General features: G+C 40.8%; 1 protein-coding gene across 2 annotated transcripts in view; it reads right to left on the reverse strand.

The window, feature by feature from the left end:
• NECAP1 (NECAP endocytosis associated 1) overlaps positions 1 to 2,836 on the reverse strand; it is a 44,159-nt gene extending 41,323 nt beyond the window's left edge. For both annotated transcript variants that reach the window (XM_030321609.1, XM_030321608.1), the window contains exon 1: positions 2,712 to 2,836. In XM_030321609.1, the coding sequence (XP_030177469.1) occupies positions 2,712 to 2,806 (95 nt within the window). In that variant the 5' untranslated portion in view covers positions 2,807 to 2,836. The remainder of the gene's footprint in view (positions 1 to 2,711) is intronic.
• Positions 2,837 to 16,765: the final 13,929 nt, after the last annotated feature.

Here is a 16,765-nt window from a genome sequence, read left to right on the forward strand (position 1 = left end):
CTTCGAAGTCCAGCATTCTTCTCATTACATTAAACAGACTATTGAGTTTACTAATGATTTAGCTGAGGAGAAGGGCAGTGATGAATATAACAACAGTTTCATAGGTTGGGAAACCATTTTCTAATCATTTGTAACATTCTCATCGATCTAAATTGTCAGAGAAAGTCTGGGAAGCAACAGCTTACACTACGTGAATCAAAGTCATTCATTCCCTCAATCTTACTAATCACTCAAAGTATTCCCTCCTGCTTCCTAAAAATCCCAATTTTTCCTTTAAAGGCAGCCTAAAGAATAAGTCATGCTCATACTGTAAAGTGGGTTCTGTAAACAAGATTAGGCAGACAAAAAGGCATAAAAGTAACATTTATCAAGTACCTATTACGTGCCAAGCATTATGCCTATTCCTATGAAAATTAAGTGAAAGGATACTGCAAGGTAAGTAGTAGGATATCCATTTTTACAAATGAGGAAACTACAGTTCAAGAGGGGTGTGGGGCGCCTGGGTGGCTCAGTCAGTTGAGCATCCGACTTCGGCTCAGGTCACGACCTCATGGTTTGTGAGTTCGAGCCCCGCGTCAGGCTCTGCGCTGACAGCTCAGAGCCTGGAGCCTGCTTCGGATTCTGTGTCTCCCTCTCTCTCTGCCCCTAACCCACTCACATTCCATCTCTGTCTCTCTCAAAAATAAATAAACATTAAAAAAATTAAAAAATAAAAAAAAATTAAAAAGAGTTAGGTGTCTTGCCAAGAGTAACCCAGCAAATAAATGGGAATCTCGATGCACACTTAGTTCAGCTCTCTTCACTCACTATACTAAGAGTGGCTAATGATAAAATGCCTCTTGAGGATAAGAAATGTCAATAACAAGCATAGAAAACACAGACAACAAGAAATAGAGGAAAATTAAGAAATTGTTTTGATGGCTCAGTGCAGTTAACTGACATGCAGATAAAAGGCTGTGGATAAACTAGGAAGTGAAAGTCGAGAATGCAGGTGGGTGAGAGGAGGAAGGTCGTTGAAAAAGCTTAAAGTAGAAGAAAGAGAAGAGAACCCCACTTTATGATGTATCATACCCTTTCGGAAGTCTTAACTACTGAACAGTTCAATCACTGCTAATTTATGTGATGAAGTGGAATCTACTAATTTCTCCCAAGTTTACAGAGTGCCCGCTATGTGCAGGACACTGTACTAGACCCTGATACTATAAACTTAGAAAAGACCTCAAGTTGTTCACAGCTAGCCTGGAGAAACAGCAGACGGAACAATCAATTACAATACAGAAGGAAGAGCACTAGGACAGAGATCAGCAGTGGTGCTACGGAGGCCCGCACAGAGCGTACCTAAGCCAGAATGGCAGGGTCACTCCTTCGGGAAGCCCAAAGCAGCAGATGTCCCTGCTGACTCACACACCACTACCAGTAACTACCATCGAAAAGCACGTAGATTCCTATTCGTGGTCGATTTGGGGCCTGACTGAAAAACTGGAATTAGGACCACCTCCGCCAAAACGTGCAACCCACAATGTCCAGTGCACAGGTCAGCAAGCACGAAGAGAGTGATCCATGATGAATGAAACCCCAGTAAGGAGGCAAGCTAATGGCCACAGGAGGAGGACAAGAGCCAAAGCAATGATAAATGCCAAGAGGAAAATCATGATGGTGAGGTGGACGAGAGAGGGGTAAGAACAGTGCCTTGTATTTAATATGCTGCTTTCCTGTTTCCTAAGTTTTTTCACATTTCTTATATTATGTCACGTAACCCTCCAAAAACTTCTCTGAGGTACAGAACCAGAGCAGGTTTTCTGATCACTTTTTTTTTTTTTTCTACTTTACAGATGAGAAAACTGAGGCTTGCAGAGATTAAGCGATTTGTCCCAAATCATACAGCTGTTAAACTGTCAGGGTTCATACCCGTATTTTTGAATATGTAACCCGGTTAACGTGTTAACTCCTTCCACTACATGACTTCATGACTGCCTAGAGCATCCTCAAAACCTCACCGACACGCGATCACACGGTGGTTGGTTAGCCCTACAGAGAAAATGCTGCATTAACTTTGGAGAGAAAGGCTATGAGAGAGATTAAGAAGGGAGGAAAGGAAAATAGAAAATACCATGTAATCATCAAAAAAATGTACTGGAAAAAAACAGAATGGACAACCACTGGAAAACCTACCATCATAACCTTTGCCCACTAGCAAAAGAAGTGAAAGGAAAACCAAACGGCGGATCATGCTTGGTGGCAAGACTGGCACAAAAGATTAAATCGCATCACCTAGAGAGCGGCCGACACGATGATTACCCACCATTATGCACGGGGTACTGGAAATGTTTATGAGAAGACAGGGAGGTCGGGAGGGGGTACGACGAGGAGGAGAAACCGAAGGACGCAAGAAAGAACGAACCAAAGGTGACAGGCGATGGAGCAGGCACGACGGGATGGGTATGATGGGGAGCAGATGGGTAACCCCGAGGGGCCCAAGGGAGGAGGGGTGGGAAGACGCAGATGGTAAATTTTTTTAAGCGGCGGAAACCAGGCTGGCATGCCACAGTGGGAAAAGAACAGGAGGACGGGGCGAGAACAACCCTGGTGGGGAGGCTAGCAAAGTGACAACTCAGAGGTGGCAGTGGCGGGGACTCGCAGCGTGCCACCTGAGGAGGACACTGTCATCCCCGACCCGGTATGCGTGTACTGCAGAGCCTCGGGGCTAGTACCTGTAACCGCGGTTGGAAGCCCGGGGAGGGATCCGGTAGACGCTAACGTCGGGCTTCACACACAGAACAGACTCGTACTCCAACTCCGCCGCCATCTTGGCTCTGCACTCCGCGCCACCGGGGGCGGGGCGTAGGAACGGGGGCGGACGTAGGGGGGGGTGGGAAGTTGGGCCAGGCGCAACTTCCGCTGACGCTACTTCCGCGCGAGTTTAGTTTGGTTCCTGAGATTAACCTCCGGTGGTGCGGGTTGGGGAAGCCATATTGAAAGCTGGAAACCGTGAAGCTGCGCAGTTCGCCATCTTGGGTAATGGCAAAACTTCCTTTCCAGGGCGCGGCGATTCGCGTTATGGAAATCTCCGTTTCGGAAAGGTGGTTGGGGTAATCGCCATCTTGCGACTGGCAGGTTCCCGCAGTGTTTAGGAAGGAGGCGGACTGTGTTGGAATCTGGAGGATTTTTTTTCTGACAGAAGTCACTATTTAGCCGTAGTTTCCTGGCAAAAAAGGGGTATCTGCCCGTCGGTAATCTCAAACTGGGTACCTATGGTGAATGTATGACCCAGTCGTAGACGTGGTGGATTTTAATCCTCCAGCGTCTCAACGTTTAAAATGCCCAGCCTGATGAGTTCCCTGATAGCACCTTTTAATCTCGGATTAAAAGCACTTGTTGAAATAGTTTGCCGCACTTCCGATGTGCATTCTGGTTATCTTTCTGGAAAATGTGAACCTCTTAAACTCTTAAATGGGACCCTCAATTCCTGACAAATTCGCGAAGAATGATGAACTGTTATTTAATGCCCGCTATTTGCTCCCAGTCCTATAATGATAAATCCAACTGAATTCTTTCCATAAATATGTTTCTTGTACACTCCACAGGTAAACTTGCCTCAACACTATCGCTTAGAAACTGTTCAACGTGGATGGCAAATGTCAAAACTAAGATACGAACTCAACTGTGACTACAATACAAGAGTGGTCTTAACCACTTCCTTATCTTGACTGGTTGAAAATGGGTCCTTTTTTTTTTTAATTTTTTTTAACGTTTTTATTTATTTTTGAGACAGAGAGAGACAGAGCATGAACGGGGGAGGGGCAGAGAGAGAGGGAGACACAGAATCGGAAGCAGGCTCCAGGCTCCGAGCTGTCAGCCCAGAGCCCGACGCGGGGCTCGAACTCACGGAGCGCGAGATCGTGACCTGGCTGAAGTCGGACGCTTAACCGACTGCGCCACCCAGGCGCCCCTGAAAATGGGTCCTTAATTGTCTACGTAGCTAAGGGATAATCTTAAAATTCAAAAAGCCTTATGATGTATCCCTGTCAAGGATGTGGGAAATCAGCTACTGTCAAATAAATACTGGTACCAAGAATGAAGTGAAATTTAGCAGAATTGATCAAAATATTGTAAATAACATTCAATTTAGTAAATCCACGAATACTTATTTTAGAGACATTCTTACACGTGCAGAAAAGTAGGGACAATGTTTATTACAGCATTGTTTGTAATAGTGAAAACTACGAAACAACATGAATGTCTATCAATAGAAAAAAAAAATATATTTAAAACATATATAACATAAAAATTTTTTAAAATATGTCTTGATATTAGAACCATAGGAAAATATTTAAGATAGAAAAACAGACAAAAAGAAAAACAGCAAACTTTCACTTAAAATTTCAGTAATCCTCAACTATTTCTCATTCCGGAATTCTGTTCTTCATATTCTTCAAACACTTACTTGCGCTTAAACCTACTATCTTGAACCCCCCCCCCCCCCCCCCCGCCTGTCAATTTGGCAAACTGATACATTCACATATCTGCTCAAATATTACCTCCTTTGTGACTTCACCAATTATCATATTTTTTTAATTCTAATTCCAGTGTAGTTAACATGCAGTGTCGTATTAGTTTCAAGTGTACAATATAGTGAGCCAACGGTTCCATATATTACTCACTGCTCATCAAGATAAGTGTGCCCTTGGGGCGCCTGGGTGGCTCAGTCGGTTGAGCGTCCGGCTTCAGCTCAGGTCACGATCTCGCGGCCCGTGAGTTCGAGCCCCGCGTCAGGCTCTGGGCTGATGGCTCAGAGCCTGGAGCCTGCTTCCGATTCTGTGTCTCCCTCTCTCTCTGCCCCTCCCCCATTCATGCTCTGTCTCTCTCTGTCCCCAAAATAAATAAACATTAAAAAAAAATTAAAAAAAAAAAAAGGTAAGTGTGCCCTTAATCCCTTTCACCCATTGCAGCCACCCCTCCACCCACCTTCCCTCCGGTAACATCTATGTGTTCTCTACAGTTAAAGAGTCCGGTTTTGGGGGGCACCTAGCTGACTGAGTCAGTAGAGCATGTGACTCTCATTTTTGGGGTTGTAAGTTCGAGCCCCACGTTAGGTGTAGAGATTACTTAAAAATAAAATCTTAAAAAAAAAGTCCGTTTTTTGGGTTGTCTTTTTTTTTTTCCTTTGTTAGTTTTGTTTCTTAAATTCCACCTAAGAGTGAAATCAAATGGTATTTGTCTTTCTCTGACTGACTTTCACCAGGTACTTACCTCAAATGAATTTTCTCTAATGCTTACTCTTGTTTCTGTTATATCTTTTTGTTATACATAATGGGTGTATATTATATTATACATAATACTTCAAATATCTCCCACTATACCACAAACTCCATAAAGGCAAAAACTTTGCTTTTTCAGCACCCAGCACAATGTCGTTCACATAGTAGGCAATACTTATTATTAAATAACAGACGATTTGCCTTTAACTATAATCATTTAACTTATTACTTTCGCCACTTCCCAACATTTTTCAACTTCAGGCGCCTTCATATAGTTTTCAAAATATTCAGAGTGTTGGTGCGCCTGGGTGGCTCAGTCGGCCAAGCGGCCGACTTCGGCTCAGGTCATGATCTCGTGGTCCATGAGTTTGAGCCCCGCGTCGGGCTCTGTGCTGACAGCTCGGAGCCTGGAGCCTGTTTCGGATTCTGTGTCTCCCTCTCTCTGACCCTCCCCTGTTCATGCTCTGGCTCTCCCTGTCTCAAAAATAAATAAAACGTTAAGAAAAAATTTAAAAAAAAATATTCAGAGTGTAGAAAGGTATAAAATGAAAAGTAAAAGTCCACATCTCTGTATTATAAACAACTTTATGCCAACAAATTCGATAACTTAAATGAAATGGTCATTAATGTGCAAAAACTTACCTAATATTATTCAAGAAGACATAGAAAATCTGAATAGTCCTATAACAAAGAAATTGACTTCATACCTGAAAACCTTCCCACAAAGAAAACTCCGGGCCCAGATGGCTTCATTATTGATCAAACATTTTAGGAAGGAATAATATAAATCCTATGCAAGCTTTCTGAGAAATAGAAGAGGAAGGGGCAGCTGGGTGGCTCAGTCGGTTAAGCGTCTGACTTCAGCTCAGGTCATGATCTCAAGGCTCGTTGAGTTCGAGCCTCCCATCAGGCTCTGTGCTGACAGCTCAGAGCCTGGAGTCTGCTTCAGATTCTGTGTATCCCTCTCTCTCTCTGTCCCTCCCCTGCTCGTGCTCTGTCTCTCTCTCAAAAATAAAAAAATAAGTAGTAAAAATGTTTCCCAACTAATTTTTATGAGACAATCATTTACCCTGATGCTGAAACCAAAGATATTATAAGAAAACTGTAGACCAATATTTCCTCATAAGCAATAATTCTTACCAAAATACTAACAAATCAAATCCAACCATGTGTAAAAAAAGAGAATGCATCATGACCAACTGGGATTTACTCCAAAGAATTTAAGGTTCCGTTATATAGAAAAAGCACATAGTCAACCCAACAGAAGCAGAAAAAAGAATATGAAAAACTTCAATACTCATAAAAACGCTTACCAAACTAGGAATAGAAAAGGAATTCCTCAGTGTCATAAAGGACATCTATAAAAACCCTACAACTAACATCATGCTTACTGATGAAATATTGAATGCTTTTCTGCTAAGATCAAGAACGAGTGAAGAACGAGGCAAGTTTATGCCCTCACCACTTCTGTTAATTATCATCCTAAAGGTCCTCGTCATTACAATAGGGTAAGAAAAAGAAATACAAGTATACACATTGGAAAGAAAGAAAGAAAACTGCTTTGACTCGGGGATGGGGGTGGGGATGGGGAGGGGGGCACCTGGATGGCTCAGTTGGTTAAGTGCCCAGTTGATGGGATAGAGCCCTGCATCGGGCTCCGTGCTGACAGCACGGAGCCTGGAGCCTGCTTCCGATTCTGTGTCTCCCTCTCTCTCTGCCCCTTCCCTGCTCATGCGCTCCCTCTTGCGCCCACGCGCGCTCTCTCTGTCTCTCTCAAAATAAATAAACATTTTTAAAATATTTTTTTCAGTTAAACATACATTATCACATCACCCATCATTCCACTCCAAAATATTTACCCCAGAGAAATTAAAACATAGATCCACAGTCGGGCGCCTGGGTGGCTCAGTGGGTGGGGTGTCTGACTTCAGCTCAGGTCATGATCTCACAGTCTGTGTGTTCCAGCCCCACATCAGGCTCTGTGCTGACACCTCAGAGCCTGGAACCTGCTTCAGATTCTGTGTCTGTGTCTCTCAGTGCCCCTCCCCTATTCACACTCTGTTTCTCTGTCTCTCAAAAATGAATAAATGTAAAAAAAAAAAAAAATTTTTTTTAAAAACTAAAAACAAAACGTAGATCCCCAGAAAGGAAAATATTCATAGCAGCTTTGTTTAAAATAGCCAAAAACTGAAAAAAAATACCAAATGTCCGTCAATAGGAGAATGGATAAACAAATTGTGGTGTATCCATATAATGAAATACTGTCATATGGATATTCAACAGTATTAGGAAGGATAGCAATAAATAGCCTCAAACTAAACTCAGTAATAGCAATAAAAAGATTTGAAGTACTAATACCCATAATGACATAGATCGATCTCGAAAATATTATACCAAACAAAAAAGCCAGCCCCATACATACCATATGACTTCATTTTTTTTTTTTTACATTTATTTATTTTTGAGAGAGACAGAGACAGAATGCGAGTGGGTTAGGGGCAGAAAGAGAGGGAGACACAGAATCCGAAGAAGGCTTCAGGCTCTGAGCTGTCAGCACAGAGCCTGACGCGGGGCTCGAACTCACAAACCGTGAAATCATGACCTGAGCCAAAGTCAGACGCTTAACTGACTGAGCCACCCAGGCGCCCCCCATATGACTTCATTTATATGAAATTCCAGAAGATTTGTTGGTTACACAAAACATATATATTAATCAAGACTCAAGAAAGTATGTTTTTAATGCATGCATTTTATTGTATGTAAATTAGAACTAAATAAAATTTATTTAAAAAAAATTAAAATCACCTCCGTGCTCTTCAAGATCTATTCTTCTTTCATTCTTCATTGAATTAACTACTGTTAATTTTTTCTGGTATTTTATGTGCATTACCAATTTATAAGTGTATGTGTATATATGTGTGCGTGTATAAGTGTATGTGTGTGTATGAGTGTATGAATTCACACAAATGGAGTTATGCTATACATATTTGTCCACATTTTGCTTTTTACTTAACAATATACATCAAAACACCTTTTTGTGTCAGTATATTTGGATAGACCTCAAACTTTTTAGCATTTTATGCATTCCATTAAAAGTTTATTTATCTATATAGTTCCATTTATCTATATATAAAGTTCCATTTATCTATACAGTATAGAATCTTTTCAAACTACCTGAAATTAAATTAATAATATTTACTTCCAAAGAATCAGCCAATAGGAGGTAGTAGAAGCATAGGAAATTTGAATTAGGAGAGACCGTTAGATATTTTTAAATAGACTTTTCTGTACTTTTTTTTTACTATGACCCACAGTAAGAACACATTTTATATTAGAACCCAATGCACACATGTATACTTGAAACAAAGGTTTCCCAAAATGATAACCTTAGTAAACATGATGGCAGTTTATAATTTTTATTTTGCTCTGTTCTATTTTATATTTTTGTTCTCAACCCACATAACTGATTTTAATACCGAGTAGTACATCTTGACTCACAGTAAAAAAATAAATAAATAAAAAGGGATCTAACTCTGCTCATCATTTTACAGGTTAAAAAAAAAAAAGTAATGGAAAAAGACCAAGAATAATTCTGATAATTAGATCATATACTAAGATTATTATGTACATTATACTCTGCCTTTTAAAGAGTTGTCTTATAAACTCTCCACCAGCTGTACAATAAAGTCGAATTTTCATAGCTAGTTGATTCTTCATAATCTTGCCCCAACCTTGCTTTTCAGGCTCACAGAGAGCCTCTTTTCTCATACTGTCTTCCTCTCACTCCCAGTGTCCCCTCTAACCTAATCGCATTGCTAATTTTGTAATTTTCCAAACACGTCTTTGTTCATGTTACACATATTTGCATAGACCGAAATGCCCTTCCCATTCATTCCTTGGTAAAATGCCTTCAGATGTAATTTAAATATCAATTTATCTGAGCAGTTATTCTCTCTTTTATTTAGCTTCCCTAAATAAAACTAGTAACTCCCTGCTCTATGCTCCCACTTATTTATACTAATCTATACTTGGACTTACTTATACTTAGTTTTAATTCTTACCACATTGCATTCAGCTGTTTATAGGTACATCTATTTTACAAAGGCAAGAAACCCATTTGTATTTACCCAGTATCTATCACAGCTTTCAGAATGTAGCAAGAACGCCATATTTTTTCGTTGTTGTTAAATGAATGATCATTTCTATCCATCTTTACTGGGATAATTTGTCCTTGCCCTGATCAAGAAAATGTTAAATGTCTTGGCTGCAATTCACCTTTACTACCAGTAGGGGGCAGCAGCTACACAATTTAAAAATTCTGGACTGGAGGCTCTCCTAGAAATCAAGCGAATTTTCTCGTATGTGTGATTTTTCCAAGTGTATGTGATTTAACCAAGTTCAACAAAAGCACTTTTGTTAGAAATGACAGAGGCTTCATCCAACTCAAATTTTTATTACTTTTAGATATATTTTAAACATGAAAATAAAAGTCAGAGTTTGACTCTTTTCCACCAGTAACATATTTCTCAGCTCTTTATTCTTTGTGCGCATACAAAAAGCAGTTTATCACAGGGTTTTCAATTCCGTTTTACCTTTGCTCAGGGTACTGTTGTCTATCACGAAATGGTACTTGTTAAAGTATAACTTTCCTAAATCCTAGGATTGCTACAAATGCACTGATAACAATTGTAATGAGCATTCAATCATAGTTTACAAATCTTCCTAACTTAGAATAGACCTTCGTGACCTTGTAGTTGAAATCTTGCACTTTACATATGACAGACTTGAATCCCAGACTTATTAAGTCATTTGTCCAGACACATTTGGTGATGCAGTCAGAATTGAAAACTCATGCCTCATGATTTACAAATCAACATTCTCTTCACCACACCATACTATTTAATACAAGAAGCACTTAAGATACTGGTTCAAGGAAAAAAAAAAGATATTGGTTCAAAAATAGTACACTCATTTGGTTTTGTATGCACATCTATTCTTTTCATTTGATATAAACCATAAAGATAAGTTCGCAAGTACATAACATACATGGGATATGCATTGCAAAATTTTTGTGATTAGAAAATGGCAATAATCTAAACACCCATCCATTTAGAATTGATCAATTCCATAAATAAATAAATTACGGTACATCTATCGATAAAGTATACGCACCTATTAAAAATTGAGGTTGACCTATATGCTCAGATATGAAAAGGTGAATTAAATAAGTGGAAAACTGCAAGTATAAAAAAAAAGTGTAATATTAGGTCATTTGTATAAAAAACTAAATATAAAGGATGCCTGGCTGGCTCAGTTAGTAGAGCATACGACTCTTGACTCTCGACCTTGGGGTCCTAAGTTCAAGCCCTACATTGGGTCTAGCACTTCCTTAAAAAAATGATAATAAAATAAATAAGTAAAGAACTATAAAATATTTAGACTTGCTAGGCACAAAATATTTATGGAACTATAGCCAAGACGCTTAATACAGGCTATTATATCTGGTAAATGGAAAGTAAAGAAAGGGAAACTCTTTTCCATTTTATATTCTTCCTTTTTTTAATTTATTTTATTTAAAAAAAAATTTTTAGGGGCGCCTGGGTGGCTCAGTCGGTTGAGTGCGGACTTCGGCTCAGGTGATGATCTCACGGTCTGTGAGTTCGAGTCCCGCGTCCGGCTCCGTGCTGTCAGCTCGGAGCCTGGAGCCTGCTTCCGATTCTGTGTCTCCCTCTCTCTCTGCCCCTCCCCCGCTCATGCTCTGTCTCTCTCTGTCAAAAATAAATAAACATTAAAAAAAATTAATTAAAAATAAATAAATAAAATTTTTAAAGTTTATTTTTTTTAACCTTTATTTATTTTTTGAGACAGAGAGAGACAGAGCATGAACGCGGGAGGGGCAGAGAGAGAGGGAAACACAGAATCGGAAGCAGGCTCCAGGCTCTGAGCCATCAGCCCAGAGCCAGATGCGGGGCTCGAACTCACGGACCGCGAGATCGTGACCTGAGCTGAAGTCAGGCGCTTAACCAACTGAGCCACCCAGGTGCCCCTAAATCTTTATTTATTTTTGAGAGAGAGAGAGAGAGAGACAGTGAGAGCAGAGGAGGAACAGAGAGAGAAGGAGACAGAATCCAAAGCAGGCTCCAGGCTCTGAGCTGTCAGCACAGAGCCCGATGTAAGGCTCAAACCCACAAACTATGAGATCGTGACCTGAGCTGAAGTCAGATGCTTAACCAGCTGAGCCACCCAGGGGCCCCTCATTTTACTCCCTTCCTTATGTTACTCTTGTAATAACTAACTTGTAATAGTAAGTCAAGAACTATTCATATAAAATTTCAAAGCATGAAAATAAAGCTACATATTGCTGATGAAGTCATGTATATGTAATAAAAGTATAAAAGCAAATTGGGGAGAAAGTGGTTATCTCTGGGAAAAGAGAGAGATAAAAGATTTGGGGAAAGAGTATATATCTTTTAAAAATATCTGAAGTAGGGGCACCTAGGTGACTCAATTAGTTGGGCATCTGACCCTTGATTTCAGCTCAGGTCATAATCTCACAGTTCATGAAATTGAGCCCCTCATCAGGCTCTGTGATAAATGTGAAGTCTGCCTGGGATTCTCTCTCTCTCTCTCTCTCTCTCTCTCTCTCTCTGTCCTCCCTTGCTCATGCTCCTTCTCTCTCTCTCTCAAATAAATAAAAGTAAATAAACATTTTTTATTAATAAATATATATATCTGAAATAAATATTAAAACCTTAATAAAGCTGAATAGTCACAACTTGATAAAGCTGATACTGATCCTATTTTTTATGTCCTTATACATCTGTTTTAAATATGTGATTATAATAAAATAGAGAATGGGAGTCCAAGAGTTAAAAATTTTTAATTAAGTAATGAAGAAATGACGTGGTAAATTACTGAGTGCTATAAGTGAGCTGTTGAATTATATGTATAATTTAAAGTGAGTATGTGAAATATTCAAACACACATACACATATACTTCACATATACTTCCAGGTATGTAGAAAACTTTGAAAAGGGTATATTTACAGTTTATTTATTTTGGGGCGCCTGGGTGGCGCAGTCGGCTAAGCGTCCGACTTCAGCCAGGTCACGATCTCACGGTCTGTGAGTTCGAGCCCGGCGTCAGGCTCTGGGCTGATGGCTCAGAGCCTGGAGCCTGCTTCCGATTCTGTGTCTCCCTCTCTCTCTGCCCCTCCCCCATTCATGCTCTGTCTCTCTCTGTCCCAAAAATAAATAAACGTTGAAAAAAATAATAAATTTAAAAAAATAATTAAAAAAAATAAAGTTTATTTATTTTGAGAAAGACAGAGAGAGAGAGAGTGCTAGCGGAGTATGGGCAGAGAGAGAGAGGGAGGGAAAGAATCCAAAGCAGGTTCTGTGCTGTCAGCACAAAGCCCGATGTGGGGCTTGAACTCACACACTGTGAAACCATGAACTGAGCTGAAATCAAGAGTTGGATGTTTAACCGGATGAGCCACCCGGGTGCCCCTGAAAAAGGGTATATTTAATAGCAACAACTTCTTGGGAAATGGACTTGGGAAGTGGAGAAAGTAGAGAAAGAATTTTCACTTTCACTTTCAACATGTCTGCATTCAATTTTTTGCAATGAGCACATATTAGTTGTATAATTCAAAAATGAGCATTGTTAAAAGTTAGAAACACTGTACTGGTTTTACAATGATTTCGTGATGTTTTAGTTAAATAGTAAATAAAGCCAGTCATTCACCTAAATCTACCTCCTCCTACTCCTTGCTTCCCAATGTGGTGCTGTAGCTACTGGGTCAAGTTAAACTGGCCCAGTTTGTGAATTTGACAGTCTCTAAATCTGAAAGGTAACGAATTCTAACTTTGTCCAATTGATTTACTCTGTATCCCCCACACAAGAGACATGCCTGGCACACGGTGAGTTCCATCAACATCTACAGTTAGAATGGGAGTGACCTAGAGGCTTAAGGGGGGAAGAAGACTGAGCAAGTCCTAGAACTACAGAGTTTAAGATCCAAGCCACCCTAGCATTTGTAGAGAAAGCTCTACCAGGTCCTACAACCCTGAAAAACAAAGGCTATGTCTCACTTGAAGTTCCAGATGAGAACTCTTGAGTTAGGATTCTTTTTTCTGACTTAAGAAAAATGCCTGTTTCTTCCTAGGTGTCCAAGCCTTAACGGCTGCAGAAGGTGGAAAATGATTTGGCCCCACGGAGGTTTGTAGCAATAACTCATCGTTTGAGAATCTTCATTCCATCTCAAGGACATGAGGCATGTGGCAGGTATGGGATGGAATTAGGAGAAGGCCCCGACACGACAGCTCAAGATGTCTGATTTTCCTCCCAACTCTGTTATCTTATACTGCACTTCCAAATGCAAGTCCAACGGAAGCAATTTCTAGTCCCTCCTATAGCTACTAGAGTCTGTAGATGCTTTTTTTTTTTTAACGTTTATTTTTGAGAGAGAGAGAAAACATGAACAGGGGAGAGGCAAAGGGGGGCAGGCAGAGGATCTGAAGCGGGTCTGTGCTGACAGCAGAGAGCCCGGTGCAGGACTTGAACTCACGAACTGTGAGATCATGACCTGAGCAGAAGTCAGACGCTCAACCAACTGAGCCACCCAGGCGCCATTTTCTAAGGAAACAGTTGATCTCCAGAGGACTCTCCTTATTTAATGAAGAGTTTGGGGTGACATTTCTCACAACCCAGAGAGTCAAACATTTTTAAAATCGGTCCACATCCAATGTTGGCAAGGATATGGGGCAATGGAACTGGTGGGAGTTTGGCGATATCTAGTAAAGTTGAACGTGCTCCTACCAGGAGTTCTCCACTGAAGCAGAACAAGCCCTGCATATGTCCCCCAGGTGCAAACATACAACCAGGGGTTGGAGGTTGTTAGGAGAATTGCACAAAATCTTATCGCGGCGTTGTTTACCATTTGTGACAGCAAGGCATTGGAAATAAATGTCCATCACTAGAACAAATCAACTAGGGTATATTCCTACAATAGGGTAATGTAAACGGTGACCATGAGTGAACTGCTCACCACGTGCATCAAAAGGGATAGATCACAAAAGCATAATGTTGACTGGGGAGAAAAGTGAGTTAAGAAACAACAAGATTGTCCATTTGGACAATATTCAAAAACAAACAAACCTAAAATCGTATGGTTTTGGCAAATACATTTAGGCGGCAAAGCCATTTTCAACATGAAGGGAAATGCTGAACACGAAACTCCCAACTGTGGATAGTGGGGAGGAGGAAGGGAGGAGGACGATCAGGATGTACACAGAGGCTGCTTGAGTGATACTGGCCAGCATTCTGCTTTTAAAACCGGATGATGGGGCGCCTGGGTGGCGCAGTCGGTTAAGCGTCCGACTTCAGCCAGGTCACGATCTCGCGGTCCGTGAGTTCGAGCCCCGCGTCAGGCTCTGGGCTGATGGCTCGGAGCCTGGAGCCTGTTTCCGATTCTGTGTCTCCCTCTCTCTCTGCCCCTCCCCCATTCATGCTCTGTCTCTCTCTGTCCCAAAAATAAATAAACGTTGAAAAAAAAAAAAAAATAAAAAAAAAATAAAACCGGATGATAAGCTCATGGTAGTCATTTCATTATTGTTTAAAACGTACATGTTCATTACAGACTCTTTCAAATGGGTTATATACCTCCCGGTAACATTTAAACAGTGATATAGGAAGCAAGCAAGTGGTCAGTTATTGATTTCAACAACAAATAATCAGTAGAACAAGAATAATGATATTGAGGGGCGCCTGGGTGGCTCAGTCGGTTGAGCATCCAACTTCGGCTCAGGTCATGATCTCACACTCCGTGAGTTTGAGCCCCGCGTCGGGCTCTGTGCTGACAGCTCAGAGCCTGGAGCCTGCTTCCGATTCTGTGTCTCCCCCTCTCTCTGCCCCTCCCCTGCTCATGCTCTGTCTCTGTCTCAAAAATAAATAAAAACATTTAAAAATTAAAAAAAAAAAAAGAATAATGATATTGATCATCTGACTCTTGGTTTCAGCTCTGGTCCTGATCTCTGAGTTCATGGGCTCAGGCCCCAGCATCGGGCTCTGTGCTATTAGTGAGGAACCTACTCGGGAGTCTTTCTCTCTCTGCCCCTCCCCCACTCTCTCCAAATAAATCAATAAATAAACAAAATTAAAAAAAAAAACAATAATATTACCTGGTATTTATATAGCACCTTTAAAGTTACAAAATGCTTTCGCATACACTATTTCATTTATTTCTCACAACACTGTTGGCTGCTAGATAGTATTAACCCAATTTTCATCAAAAATATGCTGAGATGGGGCATCTACGTGGCTCAGTCGGTTAAGCGTCCGACTTAGGCTCGGGTCATGATTTCACAGTTCGTGAGTTCAAGCCCGGCATGGGGCTCTGTGCTGACAGCTCAGAGCCTGGAACCTGCTTTGGATTCTCTCTCTCTCTCTCTCTCTCTCTCTCTCTCTCCCCCCCCTTCTCGCACTCTGTCTCTGTCTCCCTCAAAAATAAATAAGCATTTAAAAAATTTTTATTTTAGGGGCGCCTGGGTGGCGCAGTCGGTTAAGCGTCCGACTTCAGCCAGGTCACGATCTCGCGGTCCGGGAGTTCGAGCCCCGCGTCAGGCTCTGGGCTGATGGCTCAGAGCCTGGAGCCTGTTTCCGATTCTGTGTCTCCCTCTCTCTCTGCCCCTCCCCCGTTCATGCTCTGTCTCTCTCTGTCCCCCCAAAAATAAATAAACGTTGAAAAAAAATTTTTTTAAATAAAAAAAAATTTTATTTTAAATATGCTGAGATACAGAAAGCTCTAGTGAGTTGCTCATTTAATAGTTAAGTGTCAGGAAAAGAAAACCTTAAATTTCTGATACCAACACAACAGTTGCCTATAATTTATATGTTTACATGTATTATTAGTAATACTGTGTCTCTGGTTGAATTATAGTAATGAGTGGCATTTATTGAGTACTGAGTACTATTCTCCATGCTTATGTGCTTTCTATCATTATTCCTCGCAACAGACAGGTACTATGATTATCCTGCCTGTTTTATAGGTGAAGAAACTGGTACAATGTGATTGAGTAACTTGTCCACAGTCACAACTGGCAAACAGATCTAAATGTCTCCCAGCTCGGGTCCTTTTTTTTTTTTTTAAAGGTTTAATTCTTCTTTTTTTTAATTAATTAATTTTTTAAAATTATTTCAGAGAGAGAGTGAGCAGGAGAGAAGGGCAGAGGGAGAGAGAGAGAGAGAGAGAGAGAGAGAGAGTCTTAAGCAGGCTCCACGCCTGACATGGGACTTGATCTCAAGACGTTGGGATCATGACCTGAGCCAAAATCAAGAGTTGGACACTCATCTGATTGAGTCACCCAGGCGCCCCCAAGTGTAGGTGCTTAACCAGCATGCAACTCTGCCTCTGTAATTTTTTCTTCTCCCTCCAACCTCCCCATTCAGTTGGTGGGCAGAATATGCAAGACTTTTAGCAGTTATGGTAGATCCTCATTATTCACGA

The sequence above is a fragment of the Lynx canadensis genome, chromosome B4 (assembly GCF_007474595.2).
Source record: "Lynx canadensis isolate LIC74 chromosome B4, mLynCan4.pri.v2, whole genome shotgun sequence".
Taxonomy (NCBI): Eukaryota; Metazoa; Chordata; class Mammalia; order Carnivora; family Felidae; genus Lynx; species Lynx canadensis.